General features: G+C 39.9%; 1 protein-coding gene across 1 annotated transcript in view; it reads left to right on the top strand.

Annotated features, from left to right (window-relative positions):
• KNG1 (kininogen 1) overlaps positions 1-10,176 on the top strand; it is a 63,282-nt gene extending 53,106 nt beyond the window's left edge. Inside the window, exon 10 of the mRNA XM_075202209.1 lies at positions 9,449-10,176. Coding sequence (XP_075058310.1) covers positions 9,449-10,045 — 597 coding nt within the window. The 3' untranslated portion in view covers positions 10,046-10,176. The remainder of the gene's footprint in view (positions 1-9,448) is intronic.
• Positions 10,177-14,422: the final 4,246 nt, after the last annotated feature.

Genomic DNA, 14,422 nt, shown 5'->3' with positions numbered 1-14,422 from the left:
TCATCGTGGGTGATAACAGTGGTGTGGCTGGCGGTAGTTTATGGATATAAATATATCAACTTATACTACTAATAAGTGTGAGATGCAGAACGGTATGATTTTCCCACACAGACATTAGTATATACCTAAATCTGGAGTATATTTGGGAGACATTATTTTATGCTGTACCTGATAATTTTGGAATCTAGTATTTTGCAAGTCCTTTGGGAAATACTTCTCTCATGAGTGTCTATATAAATGTTAACCTAGACTCTAGGGAATACAGTTTATTAACTCTGTACTTCATAGGATGACATGGGGCATATTCAATTAAGTCTAGACCTTGCGGATAGGTGCGGCTGAGCGTGTAAGGTGACAATACGGTACCGCAGCATTGCGGATTTTCCTTCACAACTCTATGTTATGGGGGTTGTCAGTGGGAGAACGTATCCGCGATATTTAGACTTAATTGAATATGTCCTATCAGCTACACTAAGGTCATAAAAGTATCAGGGACTTATATGCATTGAAGCATAGATCTATTGTTTATGCTAGATCCAGTCACATAGTATCACAAAAGCACTCCAACCCATGTGAATTGACTACTTAGTATAACATGTGCCCTCTAGTGGAGATTATACAAATGACCATACTTTACTATAGAGAGACACGAAAAAACATGAGTGAAATATCAACATCTCTGATAAATAATCAGAAAATGTAAATAAATGGTTGTATTATAGATTTGAACACTTTTTGGTAACTGTGCTTGACTTTATATCACCTTAACACGCTCCATTTCTTCTGGGAAATAGCTATATGAATTAAATTGCTTATTGGACAAATGCCTATTCCCTAAGTCTTAATAAATACCATATATGACGGAATATATCCGCACTAAATATTGAATTAAAAGTAGAACCAAACACTGATTTGTCAACTTCATTGTAATATTTCGCATTTTATAAATACATTTCAATTAAAAACAATAAAGAGAGATATTTTAGGTAAGGTTTTTTTTCCTTTTGATATTATCTTGATTAACTCATGCATACCCTGAGTCTTCAGTGTTCTCATTGGAGCAGTATGGTCAATTCCTCTACTTACTTTTTCCAATATCAATTGTAAACCTTGATTAACCCCTAGGGGTAGATTTATCAACCTTCTAAAAACAGAAAAGTGAAGGTATTGCCCATGGCAACAAGTCAGATTCTATCCTTTATCTAGTGCATTCTAGAAAATTATGGCTGGAATCTGTTTGCTTGTAATGGGCAAATCTGGATGGTAGTCTTTTTTTGGCTCTTTTCTACCTGGATATTACCCACTAAGTGCAATACAAGATGAAGGTACTAACCTATTCTTCACTTTCTAGTGCGATTAGGTATTTTTACTTTCAGCTCCTGCCAGCAGTAAGATTCATCAGGTCTTGCTGGCAATAGTTTCCCCATGCAAAGCACTGTCTCTTCTGTTCATCATCTCAGGATGGAGATAACAGAAGAAAATGAAAGCAAATACTTTATACTTTGAATAAAGCATCTTAATATTGGGGATTATTTTTTAAAATGTATTGTATTTTTTACTATTCTTTTTAAAATATGGAATTGAGCAGATCTGAGACTGGCCCACCCAATTGGTAAAATAACTCTTACCACTCTGGGTCAGTATCGCCAAGGTAGCCAAGTATCGTTCTGTTGCCTCAAAGATATTTTAATGATAAAATATGGCAATAGCTTTATCACCGAATTATAGCAAATAGACCCCTTAATGAGGGTTGTATAAGCAGTATATTAAGAGAAAAGTTCAATTTAATGAGAAGGAGGTCCAAATGTAGGCATAGCTTTCCTTGATTTCCTCACCATTTAAACCCCAGCCACATTGACCACTGTCCACAAGGTACAATGGATGTGTAAAACTATTACAGCAAATGGCAAAATGTACAGCTCATTGGAGCATGAATAAGGAGACGTAAATGTACATATCCAGCTGCTAATAACCTTAGCATCATTCATTTTTATTAACTGAAATCTAAATATAAAAATACACTGTTTAGATTACTATGAATATATTTTTACTTCTTTGCTTGTCATTTCAAGGGATGCGGAAATCAATTTTGTGAAAGCAATCTGTGACAATATATGTTGGCTCATCTTCAAAGCAGTATTGATGAGTGTAGTTAAAAAAAAAAAATACCACAGCACTGAGTGACATCCATTCCAGCAAAAACGAGTATCACTTCATAGGGCTGAGTAGCAGATTCCATTAACACAAACAAGCCGGTGCTGGTATATCCATCGCATTCCTGCCCGGAGATGGAGGGGGGTATGTGCCATGACACCCCTCTGGCACTTCACTCTTCCATGCTACCGCTTTTTCCGATACCTGCTCTGTTCATAACAGGGACTTAGAAACTAAGGAGGCACATTACCCATCATCATCAACATTTATTTATATAGCACCAGAAAATTCTGTAGCACTTTACAAATTTACCCATGCAGAAAATAAATATTTTCTTCAGCGCAGATGGGGTGCCCTTTTAACCACAGCAAGAGGGCACTGCCAACCCTAAACACGAACCTACAAATATAAACTAAATACTCAAAACATGCAGATAAAGGTGACACAATAATTATTAGTCAACACTAGGGCACAAACTTTGGTTGTGTCTGGTAAAAGATTTTGATGGGTCTGCACAAGGAGAGTGAAGAACAGATTACGTAAAAACACCAGCCCTCTTTAGGGGAACAACACTTCCACTGTTTGCATGCATAATGCTTAAATTAGTAACACATGGTTATACAAACTTGCTGATCAACCTTCTCTTGTGCTAGTGTGTTGTCACCTAAACACTGTGGGCATGATGCAGAGTTGACCATACGTCCATTTGCATAGTGTAAATTCCCTGCAAGTACCTACACAGAGTTGCACGCATTCACTCTTGCACCTGCTTGAGTCTGAAGAGGCATGACAGAGAGAGAAGGGGTATTCTAATGTAGGCTGAGTACATTAAAGACATTTTTGCAGAATTGCACACTGATGCAGACCTGAACACAGATACACCTGTTACAGTTATGTTATTATAGTATCAGCTGATGATGTCAGATTGCTAGCAGGGCCGTGTCACGGTCGTCTGAATTTCTTGATCCGATTCGGGACCCTTGGGACTAGCTGGAGCAGGAGTGAAACAGAACTTAGCAGCCTGGATGAACTTCTTGCTCATGTTCGTGCTGATTGTAGAATATAGCAGGGGAATTAGCAGTCTGGAAATGTAGACAGGAACACTGCACTTGTAATGCAGTCAGGAACACTGCACTTGTAATGCAGTCAGGAACACTGCACTTGTAATGCAGTCAGGAACACTGCACTTAGGAGTGCAGACAGGATTACTGCACTTGTAATGCAGTCAGGAACACTGCCATTGTAATGCAGTCAGGAACACTGCACTTAGGAGTGCAGACAGGATTACTGCACTTGTAATGCAGTCAGGAACACTGGAGCCAAGAACTATCCTCTGGAGAGAAGTGTGTTGTTCTGGCAATGAACAGATCACAGCAGCAGGTTTAAATAGGATGTCCCAAACAACTATTGGCTGATCAGTTCATGTGATCACAGCTTCTGAATCTGCTTGGTTTGGACTGATCACCTGACTGCATCCAAGATGGCCGCGCCCATGCAGCAGGACAGACAGTATGTGTTTGTTTACAAATGAAGGTGTGGAGAACGGGAATGCTGCAGATGACCAGAAGGGACCCAGGTAGCCGTGATATGACAGCGGCGGATGAGGTAAGTGCGGCTAAGATCCTGATTTGTGACAGGCCGTCTTTTCCACTGGGAACGATAGGCGGGTGCCCGGGAGCCCAGCGGGCCCAACATTTTCATTGAAGAGCCCAGCACAGAGGAGCCACGACGCAAGAAGCAATGCGAGAAGCAACGGAGAAGCAAGTGACAGTGAGGATTCAAAGAAGGGAAGACACAGAATAAGAAAAAAGAAGAGAAGAAGGGGGTGCAATCGGAGAACAAGGCGATTGAAAGGTAAGTGAAGGGGGGATTTGATTCTTTAGTTGCTGTATCTCAAATACTTCAAGGGTCACTGAACAAGAACATTTAAAAAAAAAAAAAAGAGAATAGATGGATAGATAGATAAATAGATAGATAGATAGATTCTGCAGTCTGTTTCCTGTCATTTAGTCAGCTATACATTCTGTTATGTTATTCTCTTCTGCAGTCTGTTTTCTGTTATGTGAGTGGCTGTGTAGGTAGGGGCCCCAGTGCACTGCTTTGCCCTGGGGGCCATAATGTTGTTAAGATGGCCCTGATTGTTAGCACTCGCTAACCGCTTCTGATTGACTGATTGCTGTTTCACATGTACAGCTGCTGGGTGCTTTCTTCAATGATCATGAGTATATTGTAGGATTTTTGTGTGTATTTAAAAAAAAACTTATTAACATTTGTACACAAGAATGAAGGTTATATATGCTGTATAATGACTAGCAAATGTATTTTTCCTTAGGAAAACAAAAATGTTTGCAAATTTTTATTGCACTTCCGACCTAGTTCTGTGTAGGTGTATGTGGCCATAGGTACGCCTGCGGTAAACCGGGCGCAAATGCTACATATAAAGACTTGGCATATGGGGTGAAATATGCTATTTATGTGTGCACATTTTTGGGCTATAAATTAAGCCCAGGTTGAATTCAACTCTGCATCCAGGCCTGTGTTATTTCAGCCGATAACTCTCCCTCCTCTCCATTTCTCAGGCCATATTCAAAACATTGCTTACAGTATTTGCATATGCCCCTAAAGTGAAAGGAAAGCCAATAATTGATATGCATCAAAGGATGCGTAACATGCAATAATAAAATGCAGTATCAGATCCCATTGAGACACTGGGGTTGATTGTGTAGAGAAAAGTCCCATCTCTGAAAAAAATAGGGCTTCATCTTATCTATCTTCATCTTATCTATCACTGTAACATCGTCGGCGTTAGCCAACACTGGTGAAGAGCTTTGCCAGGTTTCAACGACCAAAGCTTACCCATCAGAAAGTCAGTTTAACAAGGACCGCAGAATGTGTTTGGATAAAATCCTCCTTTCCCTATCAACATCCCAGAATGGCAATAGGAAAGTATATTCATTGAAAAATGTTTTATTAAAATAAAATATTTTGTCAAACCAGAATCACACATAAATCAGCAATCCCAAAAATTAAGTCAAAAGTGCAACTAACCGAAACCTGGAATAAACAGAGTGCAGTCTCTGTGTGCCTTTAATGAACCTGTCACGCCTGGCATTAACAGTGGTTTTTTTGGAGCTTTATAAATGACATAACACAAGATGAAAGTTTATTCACCATTAAAAACGACAGATGCATCATACATATGTGACAGCATTTCTATAGCTTTTTGCATGTAGTAAATGAAAATTGTGGCTGCGTACGACAATGAAACCAGTACATTCAAGACTTACTCACTGGCACTGAAGGTTGTCTATGGCTTGCAAAAGATTTTGAACATTTCAGAATGCTGAGCAATGATGGAGGGCTGCACTGCTATAGCGGAATATACACTAAACTTCAGGAAGATCTATGAGACAAGATGAAATGAGCAGATATCATCTGCTGCCTTAAAAACTCTAAAGGAGTCAAAATGGAACATGCATCAGGTCTTACCTTTCACTGAATATGTGAAAAAAATTGCACTTGTTATTTTATCCACTAAGTCTATAGATTGTAAGCTTGCGAGCAGGGCCTTCTTACCTTTACGTATGTATGTATTACCCAGTATTGTTTTATTACTGTTTGTTCCCAATTGTTAAGCGCTTTGGAATCTTCTGGCGCTATATAAATAAATGTTGATGATGATGATGATGAGCCTTCACTTAAAAACTGGGTATTGCTTTCAATGACAGAGGTGATCTTATTCAATCTAAGAAGGCAAGGAGAAGTTTCCAAGATGCCGTTAACTATCTTTTATTCCAAAGATACTTCCTGAAGATGTTACCTCAGCACTTTAAGCTTGAGAAGAAACTCTGCTGGCACTTCACAAGGATTGAAATCCGAGGAATACTAGGTAGGTAAGTTTCAGTCCTGGTAACACCAACAAAGCAAAGTGCAATGGAACTTCTTGCAGAGAAGCGTAGAGAATGTGAAATGACCAGGGCCGTCTTTCCCATAGGGCACAATGGGCAGGTGCCAAGGGGCACTGCAGCCCAGGGGGGCCCGTCGGAGGAAGCCAAAAAAAAACCTGGAAAAAGAAAATACTTACCGTGCTGTCAGCTGGCGATCCGGCTCCCTCCCTGGTCTCCTCCTCCGTCGCGCTCGCAGTGCATGTCGGGCATGACGTCATCACGCCCGCCCGATATCCATTGCGGAGCGCGACGGAGGAGGAGACCATGGAGGGAGCCGGATCGCCAGCTGACAGCACGGTAAGTATTTTCTTTTCTTTTTCCAGGTTTTTTTTTTTTGGGCTTCCTCCGACGGGCCCATATATATAATCATTTTATTTTTTTTTTATATATAGGGGCCCCGGTGCACTGCTGTGCCCAGGGGCCCAAGATGGTCTTAAGAGAGCCCTGGAAATGACCACTGAAAATGTCTACATATTTGCAAGAACAGCTGCTTTGGATCAAGTGGCAGACTTCCTTTAACACAACATTATTGTGCAATAACAATATTACCGCCTCCCAGAAGGTAAGAACTTGCCAAGATCAGCAAATTTTTAATGGATCTTGAAAGGAGAAGACCAGCTGAATCCAAATACAAGAAAAGATTAACATTGATCCAAATGGTAGGTTTGAAATATCATATTTGATTGATATGATATGGATTTGGTTTTACCTTTTAAAATCAGTCTTTGATATATTTTTCTTTAGAACCAGTTCAGCTACAAAGTGACGAGTCTAAGTATGAGCAATCCCCAGAACCAGAGTGATAAGCAGCCATGTGTTCTGTCAACACTTTTCTTTCACAATGGAGACGGTGTAAGACACAAAAGTACAACTAAGGTTTCCAAAGGTTGGTGTAGTACAATACTTTGCTACTTAAAGGATTTTGCTTTCTCAATTATCTGTAATGGACAATTCTGTTTTCTCTAAGGTCATAAATAAGTGAAGGAAACAAAACCGGGACAGAGAGGAAGACAAAGCTGCAGAGAAGCATATGAAGCAGTTTCTTCAGACATGCAGGGTGGCCAGAAAGCATGGTGGTGTTATATGCAATGCATCATATCTGAATCATCTGCACTAGAATATCGAAACTGGTTAGCTGTGACATTTTACCTAAAGTACTGGATAGCAACTATAAAGATAAATAAAAATGATTGAATGAATACACAGTTGCTGACTATTCACCTTAAATCAATGGTTATAACCTGTTTGACTAGCCATGGCTAGGTGTTGGTGTAAGTTTACGGATGTCCTCAGATGACCAGAATACATGAAACTGTCCCCACAAGGCAGTTCCGGTCAAATTGAAAATCTCAAGTGACAATTGTGGGTACAACCAGCTCCTACACATACCTATTTGAGTGTCTATTTATAAGGTATTAGGTATGCATGATCCAAACATGGGTCCTAACTATGTATTAAAGACAAGTATGTGTGTATATGTATCCCTGATTCCATTATAATGCTCATTACTTATAAATACTATAATTCTAATCATTACTAGTGATCACTCATAACACAAACCATATGCTCTCACATTGTCTCAAATGCCATTGACTATATGCTCCAAGTACTAACATACAATATCACTATCATTAATGCATATATGCAACTATACATACCACGTAGTCCTATACCACATTGTCTTATACATCACAAAAACCCCCGATGGTCCATTAAACACAATGCAGCCATGAGCGCCTATTAGTATGGTGGGAAGGGAAATAGGAAATACTTGCTGCGTCTGGAACATGAGGAGAGAGAGGGCTGTGAAGTACAGCCTGGCCTTATAAAAGTCCACCTGACCTCCCAGCATGCTTAGCATCCACATGTGTGCTATGTGTTGGCCAGGTGTGAAGATTTCAAACCTCTGCTCAGAGTCATGCTGACAGACATGAGATATTCTTGCATGTGGCTCTCATTCACTGTTTAGTTCCTATTACCAAGTGTTACATGTGGTCAGCGGATTTAAACAGTGGAGAGAGGGTCGCCGGATGCAAAGACATGTCAGTGCGACTGAGTAGCGGCTCTGCAATGCAGTGTAGTGTGCAATGTATAGTGTAGTGCAGTATCGGTCAAACTTTGGCTCACCCTCTGTTATGGAACTAAAAATCTCATGACATGGTAAATAGTGTAGGATAACATTATAAAGATTAATGTATACTGTATTGTAGATTGTTAGACATTCATTAAGGAATGCAGATTTAAAAACAAATGCATGCAATTTGACCGCCTGTACACCCGTATTCAACTACAAGGAGATCTGAAGAAACAGCTTCTGTTGAATACAGTTCTAAGTATGCTCTGCCTGTATGGCACTTGCCGTATACAGACAGTTACAACCCACTGCAGGATAAGAACAAAGCATATGTGCAATATCAAGTTCCAGTAGACCACACAGAACAAAAAAATATTCAATTATTGCCACCTGTTAATGATACATTGGAAAGAAAAAAAAACTTTTTTTTACATGAAATACATTTATCATGACATTCTCAAAGTGTACTGTATATAAAATACATTTTTACAGTTGCACCTAATTGCACACACACGTTGTGGCATGCATACACTCCCATCATCATTTGGCACTTACACCAGCCCTGTAGCTGGTGCAAATGATGCAGCTAAAAAACACGTACTTTAGAGCTACCTAAAACTTGGAAAGGCCGCTTGTGCATGTGCCTAGCCTTGCCTACGGTAGTCCTCCTTTTCCTCACCCTGTTCCGCCTTTCAAAACGTAGGCAGTTGGAAGTGTTATATATGTGCAAACATGAATTGCATACTTTGGTGTAAGTCTCCTTTTTTCACATGCGCAGAATGAAAATACGCAAAATAAGCCATGTAGATGGACTTATGTTCTTTAACGTATCAGGCCATAGATGTCAAATCAGAGTCAAATTTTCACAGCCAACATAATTGTAAATAGCCAATGTCATTTAAAACTGGGACTGGTGAGAGGGTCTTTAACAATAATGAAAAAGTATGTTCAACTTTTGCAACTATGGTAAAGGGAGAAGAAAAAAAAAAAGATTGCCAAATGCTGCAGTGGCACTTTCAATAAAACACAATCCCTTATAAGGCATCATTTATAACCAGTAAAAGCATATATACTTCCTAAAACAGTTTCCCTACTTTTTCCCTGGTTAATGCTTTTGTAAGATGTGTAGACTTAAAGTATTTGCTTAACCAGAAAAGGGGAGGGTCAGTCAGATTTAGTGCTAAAGGAAAAAAAAGGAATATCGAAAATAATTCAGAGATTTTTGTTGATGGCATGATAACTTTAGAATCATCATTTCATATTTGTATTCCAGGTTGTTGCACGTATAGGACTGAGCCCATTTCGCCGGGCCCGCACGACCGTTCAAAATAGCAATGTGAAACCCTTCCAACCTATCCAAAAACTGCAGCAACCAAAGAGACATGAACACAATAATAAAGGACAAAAACATGGAAGAAGAGAGAAACAAAACAGACGCAAACCCAACCATGGTCATAAATATGACGACTCTTCAGAGGAATTAGCAGATAATGGTAATGAAGCCAGTGTTATAGAGATTTCTCAGAACTTAGCATCTTCAAATGACATTCCTGTGCAGCAAACAAAACCAATACCCAGTAATATGCCCATTACCATACTTATACAGGAGGTTTCCCCAGACACTACTAAAACAACTGTGTTAGATCTACCAGCAAAACCTTCTGTTGTTGACTCAAGATGCCCTGGCACAGTGTGGCAACCAATACGTTTGATCCCTAAGATTCCTACAGCTAGAACATTTACTATTGATGATCTTGCATCTGCCATTGCCGATTTAACAGCTGTCAAGCAAGATATAGAGGAAAATGAACCTGCCAGCCCAAAACAAATATCACTTTTTAATGATGAAGACCTGTTGCTGTTGGAATAATCAAGCCAGGGTAGCAAATGAAATTAAGCTAGTGAATGAATGAAAATACAAGTGTTTATGCTGCAAAGTCTCTTCAGTTATATTTTTAAAGCCATTACAACAAATTAAAATGGATAATATAATAAATACAAGCAAGTGTATCTGTCATCTTTTAAAATAATAAGACTGATATACAAGAGATATGCTGGGAATAATTACACACATTATATCATTATTATTGTTGATTTGTAAGGCGCCATAGGGTGAGTACTAATAAAGCGATGGGTTTTCAGAGATCATTTATACATTTGAAGGCTGTGATCTGCAGTGCAGGGCTGTAATTGGGGCAGTGTGGCACTGTCCAAGGCACAAGGCTGAGGATGGGTGTTGGCTCAGACATCTGTGATTCAGGGCCACTCTGAATTTCACAGTAAGTATTGACTATGATGAAAGTGAGCGCAGCTCTGAGCTCAGATGATCACACTGTTAGGCAGTAACCTGTTATTTTTTTCTTTTCATTCATTGTTATGCTAATGATGTCTGGCCCCTCCCCAGGACCGGCAACCTTACTATACGAGATCCATTTCTCCCATCCTCTCTCTCTCTTTCCCTTCCTGCCCTCTCACCTCCCTCTCCTCATTTCCAGTCTCAAGGTTTTAGGAGAACTTGCCTGTTAAAGGTGCACCGTGATTGAATTACTGGAGCAGTCTTAAATAAGAACTGCTTTATCAAATGTAAGAAAGAGCCATTCATTGAGGGAGTCGATGGTCAATATCTTTCTAGGTATAATAATTCAGCGCCTTATTGCAATTGACAAATAGAAGTGTTAGTATTTGGGCAGAGGGTGTTATGACTCATAGTACTAGACATTTATATCACATGCATAATATAAAAACATGCATTGACTGAGAATTTTCTTTCTACATTATACCCCAAGCAGTATGTTCATGGATGTCAGATTTGACACTTGCTTTTGAACAAATGCATGTGAAACTTCATGTTCCGATTTAAGATGTATCAACATATGTAATACACCACCTGGGAAGAAAATGTTTATACAAAGAAACCGCATAAATGTTCATAAAAGCAAAACACCTATAAAACTCATACTAAATTATTTAACATGCAATTAAAAATTAATCAAGTTAAAAAATGTCATAATCTGTTTATACCAATTTGCATAGCAAGCAAGAACTGTGAGAATTAAGCTTGGTATTATATTGGAGTTGGTTCGGGGGAAATAAATATCTATATATATCATTTTTTTAAATGGTACTGCTATTAATTAAATTTTGGGGCTGCTTGGGGGAAAGGAGGCCTTGTACGTTGAAACCTTATAAATGTAAACACTAATGTATGACTGGTTTGGGGGAGAAATTATTGAATTTATGAATTTCGGTGCTACTGATTTAATGTTGGGGCTATTTGGGAGGAAATAGGCATATTTATTAAATGTGAATCCAATTTACTTTATTCAATTTACATTAAATGGGCTCACTTACTGTGGTAAGTGAGCCTATTTATTAGACATAAACAGTATTAATATAAAGTCAGGGTTGTTGGGAGGAAGAGGCCTAATTATTAAATATTTGTGATATCGATTTAATCTTGAGATTGTTTGGGAGTGACAGTCCTAGAGTTTCACTCATTGCTCTGCTTTGATGAGGTGAATAGCACCTATCTCTTTTCTAACATAGCCCCAACATTCCAGGATCTGGCCAAGCAGCAACTGAGCTTAAGATACCAGCAGCATCAGGTAGTCAAAGCTACAAACCAGGTCAGAGAGAGCAGCAGAGTCTGCCAAGTGCACAGATGTGCTGGACTGTCCCATGCTGTCAAGACTTTGCCCTGACTGTCCTGCTTCACACTGCTCTGTTTGGGAAGTGGTAGCCACATGTACCTAACAGTGGTGCGCGCTGCATGTCCTGTGTATTCGAAGTGGAAGGCAAGGGGTTGAGAATGATCTAGCACAGAGAAAGCCACACAAAGATTAATAAGAAGCCAAAACATGGGGTCCAGGGAGGGAGGTCCCACAGTAGACACCAGCTACAATTGGTCTCACAAAGATGGGTGGGGGTGCCAGTGTTCTCTCTCACCCAGGACACCAAAATGTATAGTTATGCTGAAGTCATAGGGAATTACATGAGGGTAGCGGCACATGAGAAATGGTTATCAGAGACAAGGTGAGACACAGTTTACAGGTAAATCTAAGAGTTTGTGAGGGAAAGTATTTGGAAATGAGATTTGAGATGTATGAAAGTGTGATGTTGAGGGATTGGATTCTGGAGAGTAGGGATTTGTAGACTGGTGCATCAATGTGAAGCAGCAAGAGAGGAAGTTCAGTCTTACCACCACATTTAAAATGAATTGAAGAGAGGATAGATGGTGAAGGAATTCCAGATAGGAGTAGGTTGCAGTAGTCGAGGTGATAGTCTGGATAAGAGTTTTGGTTGCATCTTGGACAATAACAGGATGGAAGCTGAATGTGATAAATAAAGCAGAGTGAGGAGTTGTGACAGCAAGTCAATGGGCTTAGGATTGAGGAAATTGTGGTGTTGCTGATGGTGAGGGAGAGTTGAGTGGAGCATTAGACCCTGTTTTAGAAATGATGAGCTTTAGGTAGAAATGAGACCATCCATGTGGAGGAACCACTGCTACACAAAATAGTACAGAATGGGAGCAGAGGTGGACTTTGGTGTCATAATAGCGGAGGTGCTACTGGAAGGAGTAAATTAGTCCACCAAGAGAAGATGTGTGCGAAGAGAAAAGTAGAGGGCTGAGAACATAGACTTATGGGTGGTGGTAGTAGAGAGGAGGATGTGCCAGAGGTAGAGACACTGAAGGATAGATATAAAGGAAACAATCCGTGAAATAAATGTGTCATGAATGCCAATGGAGTGAAGGGTGGGCAGAAGGTGATGAACAGTGTTAAAAGCAGTGGAGAGGTCCAGGAGGATGAGTATGGGACAGTGACCTGTAGACTTTCTATAAATAGATCATTGATCACTTTGTGAGTGCAATCTCAATGGAGTGTTGAGGGCAAAGCCCAATTGCCAAGAATCGATAAGGGAGCTAGAGGGGAGAAAGTGAGGTAGGCAGTTCTACACAAGTCACTCAAGTAGTTCTGAGGAAAAGGCATGAGAGAAATAAGGTGAAATGAATGCTGATGATGATGAGGTTGGTAGCTGTAGAGAGGCAGGGTTGATAGACATTTTATTATTTGTGAGTTGAACACATTTCATCATCATCATCATCATTTATTTATATAGCGCCAACATATTCCGTAGCGCTTTACAATTGGGGACAAACGTAATAAACTAATAAACAAACTGGGTAAAACAGACAAAGAGGTGAGAAGGCCCTGCTCGCAAGCTTACAATCTATGGGACAATGGGAGATTGACACATGAGGTTAAGTATACATTTTGCATCTTGGCCCAGCCAGACTGCAAAGGTAGGGTGACTCATAAGCTAAATGATCCTGTCACACAACAATGTTGGTCCGGGGGTAGTTGTCTTGTGTGAAATTGTGTAACAGGCTAAAGGTAGTGAGGTTAAGATGGTGGTTGAGGAATATTATAAGCTTGTCTGAATAGGTAGGTTTTCAGAGAACGCTTGAAAGTTTGTAGAACAGAGGAGAGTCTTATTGTGCGAGGGAGAGAGTTCCATAGAGTGGGTGCAGCCCGAAAAAAGTCCTGTAACCGGGAATGGGAGGATGTAATGAGGGTGGATGAGAGACGCAGATCTTTTGCAGAACGGAGTTGCCGAGTTGGGAGATATTTTGAGACAAGAGAGGAGATGTATGTTGGTGCAGCTTTGTTGATGGCCTTGTAGGTTAGTAAAAGTATTTTATATTGGATTCGGTAGAAGACAGGCAGCCAGTGTAGAGACATACAGAGTGATTCAACAGAGGAATAGCTATTTGCAAGGAAAATCAGTCTTGCCGAAGCATGCAAAATAGATTTTAGGGGTTTGAGTCTGTTTTTGGGAAGACCAGTAAGGAGGGAATTGCAATAGTCAATGCGGGAGATGATTAGTGCATGAATTAAGGTTTTAGCAGTGTCTTGTGTGAGATATGTGCGGATTCTGGAAATGTTCTTTAGATGTATGTAACATGATTTAGATATAGAGTCAATGTGGGGAACAAAGGATAGGCGTGAATCAAGGATTACACCTAGGCAGCGAGCTTGTGGGGTGGGATTTATGGTCATGTTATCAACAGAGATAGAAATGTCAGGTATGCTCTTGTTGGCGGGTGGGAATATTATTAACTCTGTTTTAGAAAGATTAAGTTTGAGTTGACGAGAGGACATCCAAGATGAAATGGCAGAAAGACAGTCAGTTACACGGGACAACACAGATGTCGAGATATCAGGAGAGGATAGATAGATTTGGGTAT

This window comes from Mixophyes fleayi, chromosome 3 (assembly GCF_038048845.1).
Source record: "Mixophyes fleayi isolate aMixFle1 chromosome 3, aMixFle1.hap1, whole genome shotgun sequence".
Lineage (NCBI taxonomy): Eukaryota > Metazoa > Chordata > Amphibia > Anura > Limnodynastidae > Mixophyes > Mixophyes fleayi.
The sequence above is the reverse complement of the archived record's forward strand: the minus strand, read 5'-3'. Positions and strand labels throughout refer to the sequence as shown.